Source organism: Neopsephotus bourkii, unplaced genomic scaffold (assembly GCF_033783945.1).
Source record: "Neopsephotus bourkii isolate Nb327-2 ecotype Australia unplaced genomic scaffold, CSIRO-AGI_Nbou_v1 NB_1624, whole genome shotgun sequence".
In the NCBI taxonomy this organism is placed as follows: domain Eukaryota; kingdom Metazoa; phylum Chordata; class Aves; order Psittaciformes; family Psittacidae; genus Neopsephotus; species Neopsephotus bourkii.
In genome coordinates, this window is record NW_026902099.1 from 10,960,001 (window position 1) to 10,972,500 (window position 12,500).

General features: G+C 39.0%; 1 protein-coding gene across 9 annotated transcripts in view; it reads right to left on the minus strand.

Annotated features, from left to right (window-relative positions):
* FOXP2 (forkhead box P2) overlaps positions 1-12,500 on the minus strand; it is a 416,691-nt gene that overhangs the window by 185,856 nt on the left and 218,335 nt on the right. For 8 of the 9 annotated variants that reach the window (XM_061373083.1, XM_061373082.1, XM_061373076.1 and 5 more), the window contains one exon: positions 4,187-4,364. In XM_061373083.1, coding sequence (XP_061229067.1) covers positions 4,187-4,354 — 168 coding nt within the window. In that variant the 5' untranslated portion in view covers positions 4,355-4,364. Of the gene's footprint in view, positions 1-4,186; positions 4,365-12,500 lie in introns of those variants that run through there. The other variant, XM_061373084.1, reaches the window with a different exon arrangement.

A 12,500-nucleotide genomic window follows, 5' to 3' on the forward strand; every position in this document is an offset into this window, starting at 1 on the left:
TCAATTTGGTAATACCTGCTCTGAAAGCTGCATGAATGAACCTTACAGAATGTTGACCCTTTTGGGCTTGGGATGTGAAAGCCTGTAACACTCCTGCATAATTTTCCCAAATTTTAACTTCGGTTTGAAATCACTAGGAAGAAGCATTTTTTTCCTAATATGACAAGTGGTCAATTTAAGTAACAATAAGTGCCATCAGACAGAATAAGAAGCTATTTAAATTACCTATCATCAGTATTGTTTATGGTGTCATCTTTTGCCACAGGTGTAGTAGTTGTGGATTTTTATGTCACTTTTTAATACAATCTGTCTATAGAGTACAAGAAAATACATTTGCTCTTTCAAGGAGTCAAAATGCAAGTTTCTCGTGGTTTAGTAAAGAGAACTACTGCCCAGCATACAGAAACATAAGGTTTATTAATGCCTAATTTAAGACTTCACATAGTGAACAAAAAAAAACCCTGTTACATTCCTCCTCCTTTTTAAATAATCACAAGGATGAAACATATAAGAAAGCACAAGTTCTATTTCTACATCATCAGGATAACTTGAATGCTAGCATCACATCTTTGGTTTTGTAAATAATATTTATCATTTATATCAATGAAATGCTAATGGTGACATGCTAAAAAAATAAAACTGCTTTGGAAAAATAATTTTAAACATAGTCAACTGAAGCAGCTTCTTACCAATAAATTCCCATAAAACATTTAAAAAGATTATCTTGGTAGAACTGACTTAATGAATACTCAAAATGCAAGCTCAAATCTACCCTGTAAAGCAATCATGGTTTTTTAGCAACTATTTTGACCTTAGTGACACAAACAATTAATTCTACAAACTTAATATCAAAATAAAATTCTACATCTAATGCAGAATAATCTGTCAATGTATTTAATCAAGGATATGCTTTTTCCATGCATTATATATTCTAGTATCAAACACTGATTTTAACAGACAAGAAAAAAATTTAAAGTGAAAACCTTAGAAGTGTACGAACATTCATGTAGGAGAGAGAATGTCTCATCATAAGCCAAGAAAACCCAAAGAAACAAGTCTGAGCAGATTACAGTTTGCATCATATTTTAATAATAAAAATCTACATTCATTTTAGCAATATTTATAAATTGATAAATATCGACACTACAATAAAAAGTTGCTTACGTTCTAGACATACATCTTCAAAGCCGACCTGATGACTTGTGACAGCACCCAATCCATTTATCACCAAGTATATATTACAGTATATTATAGAATACTGTCATTCTTTCTTGATATATGGCTGAGGAATAACTCCCTGATTTAAGTAAAACTTCTCATTTCTATATAAAGATAACAAGAAGCCAGTTCATCAAGCCAGTAACAGTACTGTCCAAACTCCATATAATGGCTTGTAAGAACCTAATGAAGTCTATTATTTTAGCTTATTTACTATCTATAAATCCTCCAATTTTGCTCATAATGCTTGAACAAGATGCAAACTGCGTATAACTTAGAATTTTTAACTTAGCCCAGTTGCTATTTGTACATAGCCTAAAATCTCTCATGTTTAGCATTCCCCAGTACGTATTCATGCCATAGTAAAAACTTATTTTGCGATTTTACTTAGCTGATACAGCTATTCCTAAACATTAGCATCGCTTTATGTAGCTGCCCAGATAAAGGAAAGGCAATAAAAACAGCAATCATTTATTTGCCTCCTTTAGAAAAAGCTATAATGAACTTGGTTTGTTTATTTGAAGGCCCCCAATAAAACAGTTCAGAGAAGCCAAAACCAGAATGTTAAACTATGATATCAGTACATTGTATCTGGCATATATTTAAACAATAAAAAAATCTTAATAATAACTGCAGGTACAATGGGGTTTGCTCTGTTTCTCTGCTTGTCAAAGTTTGTTACAAAAGTCACATTAAAAATAACATTGCAGAGAGTTACTACAATGACAATAATAAAATCAGCCATCGTTTTCCTCTTAAATCATATTTCAAAAGGCATCTAGTAAAAAAAGAGGGGGGCGGGGTGGAAAAAAAAAAGGAAGAAAAGGAAAAGTAGCATAAAGCTATGCCCATTATCTAAAGGACATCCTACTACATGTTTACTAGTGTTTATGTTTCACATCAACATATTTTATAGAAGGATTTATATGCCTAACTCAAGTTGTATTTAAATCCTATGGTGCAGACCCTACCGTAAAATGCCTCTTGAGTCCTATTAACTGTACCCATGGTTTTACTTTGCCTGTCTGCTTATTTAAGATCTAATCACAGTTTTGAAGAAAAGATTGTCACTTCTAAGCCTGTCCCCTCAGAACCTGTCTGTTATTAGTACTCAACAGGATATTTTCATCTTCAGTTGTTATTCTCAGTGGTCTTTGCAAATGCTATCTACTGGAATCTGTGACTATATGGACAAATTGGCTGCAAATACCTAGGACTGTTGCTTTGAGAAACATGTAAGTGGCAAATTATTCTGCTGGCATTTTGTGCTTTAAAGTGTTTCACTTAAATTTAGTTTTCAAAACATTTTCACAAATTAAATACACTCTCAATAAATAAAGATTTTAAAATGCTATTATAATCTGAACATCTGAATAAAGGTGATGGCATGCTTTTCAATCAAAATAACATTAAATTTTCACAGATATATGTATTTCTGTGTATATATATGTAATTTTATATGAAAATACTACATATACACAGGGTACATATCTAGATAATATGTGTGTGTGTATATATGTGTATACACATATATAGGTGTAAGCCTGCCAAGAACTTGATGAAGACACTGAAACCTGTATTTCCTCAGCCTGTTATACTGTAAGTGCTCAACTGTTAAAACAGAATAAACCTGAATCTGAAGCAAGGCAAAGATTTAAGGCTTAACAACTTCTCATATTTCAATCTACAACTATTTAATTCGTCCACATTTTCTGTCACCATTTAAAATATTTAAATGGAAATGTGCTAGTGTACACTGCTTAATTCAGCACTAAGAATGATTCAATTTTAAGAGCTATTATGACCTGTTATTTCAGTGGCCCGTACACATGCAATTTATCTATCATGTTAAAACACGTTTCCATAAAACAGGATTTTTGTAATATTTTATCTTAGGGGAGACAATTTTCTTTCCATTAATGCAATACCTGACACTGCAATGAAAACCCTCAGTATTTACAAATGAGGGGTTCAAACGGCAAAGGTGCTGAGTGGCCTCAGCAGCTGAGTGAAGACTTTCAGGAGTTCGGAGCAGGTACTGGCACTCTGCAGAATCAGACCCCAGTTGTTTACCAAACAAAACCCTTGGGCTTCACTGCACTGGCACAATCTGCATCCCCTCATAGGGAGGCAACCCTTTAGGTAGGCAGGGTAGAAGGAATGATGTTTGTGCAGGTTTCAAAAGGAAATCTTACAGTGACAAAAATTAACTGATTGCATCTCAGAATTAGAGGGTGTTAGCAGTCAGACAACAGTTTAATTTTACAGTTTTAAGCATAAAAGCAGTTCTCCATTAGTGCATTGAGAAAGCAAACAGACACACTTAAAGAAATGTTTTAAAAGTGAGAATGGAAACGTACCTACAGAAAAGTTGCTGCTCTCTTTTCCCATATTTTCAGAATCACACATCCCAATTACATTCAAACCCCCGCACACACATAAAGGCACATGCTCGTTTTTATTCCAGTGGTTCTGAACTAACCGGCGGGTTTTTTTATTTACAGCTATGACAGCAAAGCATCTTTATTGTGAGAAGTCACTCTGGTCCCTTCACTCCAGCTCCGACTTTGGAACAATTCATCGCAAGGGAAGCAAAGTCTCAAGTAATGTGGCCCTCTGGTGGAAAGCTCTGCATCACCTCCTGCGATACCGAATCCACAGTAAACTAACAGATTCCCAAAACAGGCACTGCAAGGCTTCAGCACAACTTTTATAAACACACCGTAGGATTTTAATCACCAGGCGAGCAGCGTGGTGTGCAGCAGCACCAGCGAGGTGCTGCCGCCACACAAACAGGATCCTTGCATTTCAGCATTAATGTGCACAAAAACAACAACAAATAACGCCCCACGCTCTTCATTTGCCCAACACTTCCCCCTCAGCACGCACAGACGGGCTGCTGAAGGGTGCCCATCTGAAAACAGCCCTTGATTTGTTTAAAAACAAACAGGAAGCAAAACAAACTTACCTGCTGTTGTTGCAGATGCAGCAGTTCTACTGTGCTTACTTCAGTGCTCGTGTCACCACTTGATCTTCCATCTCTGCTGCCAGCATCTAATTGGCTGCTTAGAGTGCTCATTCCATTTTGATTCATTGAACTGTTGCTTATTGTCTCTGTCGCAGATTCCTGCATCATGACTTAATACCTAAAAGTGATTAAGAAGTATCAATTAACACAGGCGTTACACCTTCACACTTCCATTATCAAGATGTCCCTCTCTGCCAATTACACAGACAGCATCCTTAGAAGAAGAAAAAAGCCTCGCGGAGCCGTTTACCAAGAAATGCGATGCAAACTCTGCTTTCACACAGCTACTAATCACCGGAATTATGGTTTCTATAAGCAATCTTTGTGTGCTTACATTTAACGGCCAAAATAACACCCCGTGCACGCAGCATGGTCAATAGCATTTATGAACGACTACATTTTAAAGTCTACCTATAAAACCAGCTTAAATGAAGGCACGATTTCACACACTGCTCTATATTTCCTATTATCTAGCTTTGACAACCATGGATGACTATACAGCCTTATTTAAAATATTCACTATCTTGATTCTGTCAGAATTTTACAGCATATCTTATGCAAGGCTGTTGTTTAATGATGCACAGCTAATCATACAAAATTAAAATTTTGTAAGGGTGTTACAAATCATATGGTATCAACCAATGATAAATAGTATAATGGGCTTCTCCTTTTTTGCGACTAAATAAAATTTTGCCTCGGAGGCATTTTAAGAAAAAGCTCCTGCTGCAAACACGTCAGATATTGCCTATTTTTTTAATCAAACGGCTGATATTCATTTATTTTTCTGACATTTAAAACATTTAATACTGTCCTTCCTGGGAAGTAATTAAGCTTATGCATGAGCAGCAATCAAACTGTTCACTTGAAGATGACTTAAAACTCAATTTTAACATAGGCAAATAAATGAAAGATATAAAATTAATTTTCCAGGCATGTATTAGATATGAAAGCTGGAAATAAAATCTATCAAGAATATCACTAATGATTGTGCTAAAAACAGCATAAATTATGCATATTACCTTCTCTACAGTAATAAATGTTTTATCATTTTCACTGCATAAATATACTGTACTTTCAGGACAGCAATGAGATGTCCTGCCAAGATCAGTTGAAATCTTTGCAGTAAATAAAGAACCAGCGTGCCCTTACAAACCAGAATTTCAAGGTGCATTTTGTATCTGTAATCAGGAAAGGTCAACGTCTCCTCTCAGAGCCACCCAAGTTCTCTCCTGCTCTCGTAGGGTCAGAACGGACCTCGTTCCCCCTCACTCCCAACGCGCTGAGAGTCCCCACAACACCCTGGCTGTGCTGTGACTTTAAAAGCCACCTCTGAAGGCAGAAGGATGTGTAAGCAAACTCGGGAAAAGAAATGAAGCTTGCTGCTTAGAGTAATTATTGAACTTAGTTGTTTGTTCCCTTGCAAAGTATGAGCGATAGCCTTTCTCAAGGAAAAAAAAAAAAAAAAAAAAGGCAGGAAAAGGATCATTACAACTTCAGCTACGTGCACGGGATATTAATCAAAACACTGTATGAATTAACACAAACAAGCACCTACAAAACAAAGCAGAAGTACATATTGTGGGAAGAAAGTTAAAAGAGTAAAAGTGCAAAATAAACAGGACGCAAAAAGCCCCAAGCCCCAAACACAGGGAACATAAAGGAGGGCAGCTGTTCTAGCCCAGTAAACAACAGCAGCACCAGATGTGTTTGTGAACAAACAGCGCTTCTTAAACACTTACTAACATCAGCGAAGAGAAGTAATAGAAATGGAAAATGTGATACACGCAATGATGAATTTTACAAGGCAAAAACAAAGCTAATACTCTTTTCTGAGATTAGGCAGCTAATAAGTATTCAAATTAGGCATAAATTTTACATGTACAATGTTTAAAATATTCAGAGAAAAGGGTCTGATTGCCCTTAGTAGTTATATGAAAATTCTAATGCGGGTATGCCGCAACTGTGAGAGCAGGCAGCCCTCCCGATTTTTACAATATTTACTTTCAATAAAAAGACATGTATATCAGAGTGAAAATCTATTTAAAACACTTCATCAACTGTATCGTTACAAGGATTTGGAAATTCGGGAAATTCAAACATTAATCCTCTTTTAGTCAAACAAAGATTTAACCAACAGACAGGTTCATCTTTTACAAATTCGAACGCTAGACAATAACAGTGGTACATTTAGCCAAGCACATTAAAAGGGCAAGGGGTTGCAAATGTTAGATAATCAAAACATTAGAAAACACTCAGAAATTTAATAAATAAATACATCAGCCCCCCTGGTTTTACATCTCCCTGGCTCTACATCTCCCTGGCTCTTTCATTACAATTAGCAGAGAAGGGTTAAACATCTTCCAGTTCATATTAACCAAAGGGGGTTATGTCTTGTGGATTTTGTTTCCTTGCAAAGCCCCAGAGCGTAGTTCGGGCTCTGCATTTTAAGTTAAAGTGTCTGTGAGCCAGCAGGATCAGCTTTAATGTAACATGACCAGTAACACACTACTCTGGCAATAGAAAACAACAAATCTGACCCGACAGCTGTGTACAGAGAGAATGAAACTACAGAGTATCCATATTAGAAAGGGTAATTTATTTGGGAGTGAAGTGGAAGAAAACTGAAGGATTTATAGGAAGAAGCCAGAGTCCCTGTGATTTTGCCTTTTTTTTTCTTTTTTTTTTTTTTCCTAGTTGCAAAAGGGTATTTTTAAAAACAACACAGAAACTTTGGCTGGAGTAATGCTCTCCTGTCCACAGCCCCCTTCCCACTACCAGCAACTTAAAAGGGGCCTCTGGAAAAAGTAAGCACACAGGATCTTTTTCTTGTCCCTTCTTTTCTCTTGCACACACGCACTTACACACATGTATATACACACATGCATGTGTATGTACTCTAAACCCTCACAAATTAAAGCACTGGAAACATCTAAATTAGGGTAAATTTGGGTATCTGTGTGTCAGTAATTTCCGTTATGGTGGCAGAATAATTTGAACCTGAAACATCCCACTAAACAAAACAACACACTTTTGCCTCTCACTTTTACAACAGTAGTGCAGCTTGTTAGCATAATAATCATAAATAAATACAAAGGAAAGATAATGATTATCAGATCCTAAGGCTGAAAGTTGAGTATTTCAAATAGGACACAAAAAATACACAGTTCCCTGTTTACACACATTTATACATATTAACGGTTCCTAATCCTTCTCATTTTTCCCTTGCTGTCACACTCACTGTCAGTCCTGAGTGTGCCTACACCGGCACGCACACACACGCACCTACATTCACAGACATAAGCGGTCCCCATCACCTACTTCTGCCGCGATGCCCAAACTCCTGCTGCCAGAGGTGAGACACAAGCTCTGCTATCGGGCATTTTAAACAAAGGTATGGGGCAAATATTTGCTGCTGTCTGTGAGAGAAAATGAAATTGTGGGTTATTCCAGCGCATGGTTGCGCTGCAGGTTGAGTGCCTAATTCTGCCGGGTAAGTAAACGATGGCCGGCACCAAAAAAGAAGTGCCAGTCCCGTGAAGTTAGAAGCTACAGTTTTACCTTTCTCCCCCACAACAGACTGTACATTCCCTGCGTGTGCGCGCACATGCACGCGTGCGTGTCTCGAGCCGGCAAGTCACTGTACAGATACTTATTCTCTACACCACTTCCCTTTTGAAACATTAAACTGACACTGGAACTGACTGCACAAGATTGCATTTTCTCTTCCTAAACAACTTGAATTGAAAGGTTACTTAGTGTAACAATATTTACTTGCAGAATTGTGTTGTTACCAAGGGTATAATGGATGGTGGCTATGCAGGTTTACGCAAGAATGAGTGAAGCATGAGGCATTAGCCATGTGTTTGACATGTTTCAAATTGCTATAATCCAGCATTAAACACACCCAGCAATTCATGCCATTTCTTGCAGCCATAATCTTGAATAAAGCGTGCACAACCACTTATTATATAAATTAGTATATGACTCCCTGTTATAGTCACAACAGTGCTTTTGTGTTTATTTTGCATCAAGATGTGGCCTTTTATTTGTACAAATAGCAGGATCGAGAGCCGTAGCTCAATTAGAGCTCCTCACTTCATCACGGGGTGTACCGAAGGCAGGGCTGGCGGCTTGGTTTGGCCCTGCCAGGTTCTGGCCCCGCCGGCGACGAGGCCCCGCCGCCGGCCGCGCCTCGAGGCCGCCGCTCCCCAGGTCGCCGCCCGCGCCGGGAGGCGGGAGCCGGTGCGCAGCGCAGGAGCGGCCGCCAGGGGGCGCCGCAAGGCGGCAGCCCGCCCCGCCCTTCATCAGGCCGGCCCCGGTGGGTCCTGCTGCGGGGTGCGGGCCCAGCCCCGCGCTGCCGGTACCGTCGTGGCGCTCACGGCGCTCTTCTCCGGGCTGACACCGACCAGAAGCGCACCTTGGCTGCCAGTCAGTCATGTTCCCCCAAAAGCGACGTCGTCTTCACGCCCTTACAGGTCAGAGGCCATGCTGCGTGTGGCCCCACAGTAGTGGGGATGTGGAGGTGTACAGCTATCATGAACCACCTAGAAAACAGCAGCTGCCTACCCTGCCCCTGCCTAGGCCCTACACCACAGCAGCACCCCGAGGCCCATGGCCCTACACCACTGTTAGGGAGCCTGCGGTGATCCTGCACCACAGAGCTCATGTCCGCCACTACTGTGCCCTTGCCCAGCACCATTATGAGGTGACCCATTGGGTTGCCACCTTAAGCACGGCCTAAACTTCAGCCTTCTAGAACTGGCCTGTGATGGAAAAACAAAGGTGAGGAGCTAGGCTTAAATAATGGTGACTTTTGTGTTATGCTAGAATTAATTTATCAGTGACACAAGGCACAATGCACCTCAAGTCCTGTGCTGGTATGTTAGAAGTCTTTAATACTTAAGATTGCCTAATAAATCAAAATGCCAAATATGAAGGACATAGCTGAATGTGTGAGAACAAAAAATGAGACAAGCTAAGAGTTTTTTGTGGTTGGTTCCCCTCCCCCCCTGTTATCTAAAATATTTGGTTTTCAAACTTGAGAGTAACACAGCGGAATAAATCACCGTGTATTTTTAAATATGTAAGTAAATTAATAGGATTGAAACACTAATTAGGTCAACTGCTATTGAAATACTGTAAAATAAAGCACCTATGTTAGGTGAAATATACTACTAGCTACTCAAATAAGTTTTCTCTATAGAAATGTAAAGTATGCTCAAACACCTTGCGCTGAAAGGTCTTTCAGGAAAATGGAGATTTCAGTTGTGAGTTACAAGACATATCTTAGCAGAATCAGAAAGAATACATATCACATCTGCATCAGTGAGCAAAGTCTGCATCTTTGGTGAGAAAAGCAAAAGAATTTTCACGGTGAAAAAAATTTCTCTTCAAAGCCAACTAATCACGTATTTTACTATTTAGAACACCTTCATGAGCAAATATCGTAGTCCTTAGTAAAGCAGTTCAAAAATGGTTAAAAAGGGCAGCGTGTTGATGGGACAACAGCATCTCAATCCCAGCACAAGAAAAAGCACTGCTGTTGGAAAGAATTCAAGCTGTAGTACACAACTTTGAAGTGGGCACTCCTATGGTGTGTCTCTGGAGGCCATTTCTGAACACAGATTTACAATAAAATGGACAACTGGATTTTTGCAAATTACCACAGATGAGATGTATTTACTAGAGACGAGAGCCAGCAGCTCAGCACTCCTCTTTCCCCCCTCTCCCAGCACCAAGTAAGGAAACATGCATCCCTCCTGCAGCATTCTGCCTTAACAGGTGCACTTAGCTGGCAGAAGGCTTTAAGGAATCAGATTAATTGATTTGTGCTCAAGTTAACTGCAATTAAAAAAAAAACAAACAAGCATTGCCTAAAATATTTATCCATGTACTATAAGCCACATTTTTTTCCTACTGCCTGTATACTGTGGTTTATTTATACATCAGGTGTTTAAATGAACATCTTTTTAACCAGCTGGCACAAAACAGTTAGATAAAGGTATTGAAGGTAGAGTACTGTATTCAATCTTCAACTAACTGCTACCCTGCGATTTGTAGGCTGTATCTCTTCCTTTCACACCACCTCAATTCCTAAGGACTAATAAAAATAGGAGGTCAGTCCTGGGCACGGTTATTTATCTGCTTTCTAAAATTCAGGGATATGTTGTCACACTCATCCAATTATTAAACAACAGTTCACTTCCCCAAACAGCAAGTAAGGTCTAATTAATTTCCACCTGCTATTTATTTTCCACTTGGTGGGAAGAAAAAAATCTCCCTATAAAGGCCAGTGTTACCCACCTGAGTAGCGTACATGAGATTGTAAAATGCGTACCTTACACATGGGTAGTGGCAAAAGCCTGCTAGAGCGCATTACCTACAGCCCACACAGAAATGAGCAGCCAATTTCAGGATAAGATTCTCATTTGAGCAACGAGAGCTTGGGAAACCCCACCTTGGAAAGCACGCTCCTCTCACTCCCTCTCTCCATCTCCCTCTCTTTCCCAGTCTAGGGGAAAAAAAAAAAAAGGCTCTTGAGAGTAGGGAGACTTTATTACAGTCAATGGAGAATTTAGTAGTGAGAATGCATTAGGGCAGTAGGAAATAATTAGAACTGTGAGAGCTAGGGAAGACCTGCCTGGCAGGCAAATTCCCGCAAAAAAAAAAAAAAAAAAAAAAAAAAAGAGAAAAAAGGCAAAAAAAAAAAAAAGGCTTCTTACAGAGTATGTAGGGCTTACAAACTGCAAACCCAGGGCCAACTTTTTATGCCAGTTTTCTTTTGAGGAGTTTGCAAGAACTATCACTGGTATTTCCCCTCCCCTGATCTCTGAATATCGTGATAGTACCTTCACCTCTCCAGACAGTCTTTGTTTAACCCTCACTCTTACTTGACTTCTCACCCAGGCTCTTGCTCACGCCTTCCTTTCAGCATCCCTTGAGGGTTATGTTTTTTTTGCCCTGTCCATAAACTTCATTTCTCCACACATTTCCTTTCTATAGATTTCAGCACTTTCTACTTCCAGGGTTATCTCTTTTTTTGTGCAAAATATGCCCTTAATTCTTCTCTTCACCAGATCCACCTTTGCCTTCCCACTGGCTGGCCCACAGGAGAGGTGCTATGCCAAAAGAAATTTCTTTCACAGGATCCAACTTAACTGAAAGCTTGAATAAGCCTCAAAGAAGAATAAAATGGAAAATCTGTATTTTTAAGATGAGCCCTCAAAAGCTCATATGCTCACTTTCAAAGCCCCAGTCAGTATCTACCTGCATCTGTATCTTTCACTGACTAGAAATGGTCCGATCGCAGATTTTCTCCTACGTACATAGGAATGCCTGAAAATCCACACGACTAACATTTGGTGTTCCTCAGTTTTCCTTTTCCTAATTTTCTGCATTTATGTTTCCTACATTTGCTTACAGCGTCATGCTGATAAACTTAACATTTACTAAAATTAGATCCAGCAAAATATTCATGTAAATTAGATGGTGCCAGGTAGACGTAACAATGCACTTACGGAATGAGAGCAGTGCCAAACTGCATCTCTTCCTCTGGGCTGCTGAAACAGTGAGAGTGCTGGCCAGAAACGTACACACCATGAATAACAGGTCAAAACCACCTGTAATAGCAAATACTCCTTTCAAACAATTCCAACTTTTTACAGATATTTTAAAGGAATAATTTACCACTTCATGAAACCTCTGTCCAAAATCCTGAGCCCAGCTCTGTTCTTGAAAATTTAACCAAGGCCAAGACAGTTCAAAAAGGCATGTCACAAACCTGGCAAGCACTGGGAAAAACACAAGGTTTACTACTGCACGCAGATAAGCATGTTTTAAATGCATGCTGATTTCTGCAGCTAAATACTTAAGTTACATGACTAAGAAGTGAATGCAGACATATATTAAAAAGCAGAAAAATATCTAAAGTAATTAAAATTCGGGGGGGAGTGGGGAGACACTAAGTTTGGAGGACTTATGTTCAAACATCCATCCCGTTTTCTTTTTATGCGGCACACCTTTATTCAGTTTTTCTTACAAATATTGGTTTTTTTTCATAGAAAAGAATCTTTTACGATTCAGGAAGTCAATTACATGAATAAATTGGGAACTGGTTTCTGAACACTCTGCTCCAAGACTGCTACAAAGTACCCTATCTTGCCCACGATCGCTACATGAGCTGTTAAAAAAAAAAAAAAAAAAAAAAAGGAAAAAAAAGAAAGGGAAAGGAAAAAGGAAAAATAAAAGAAAATGT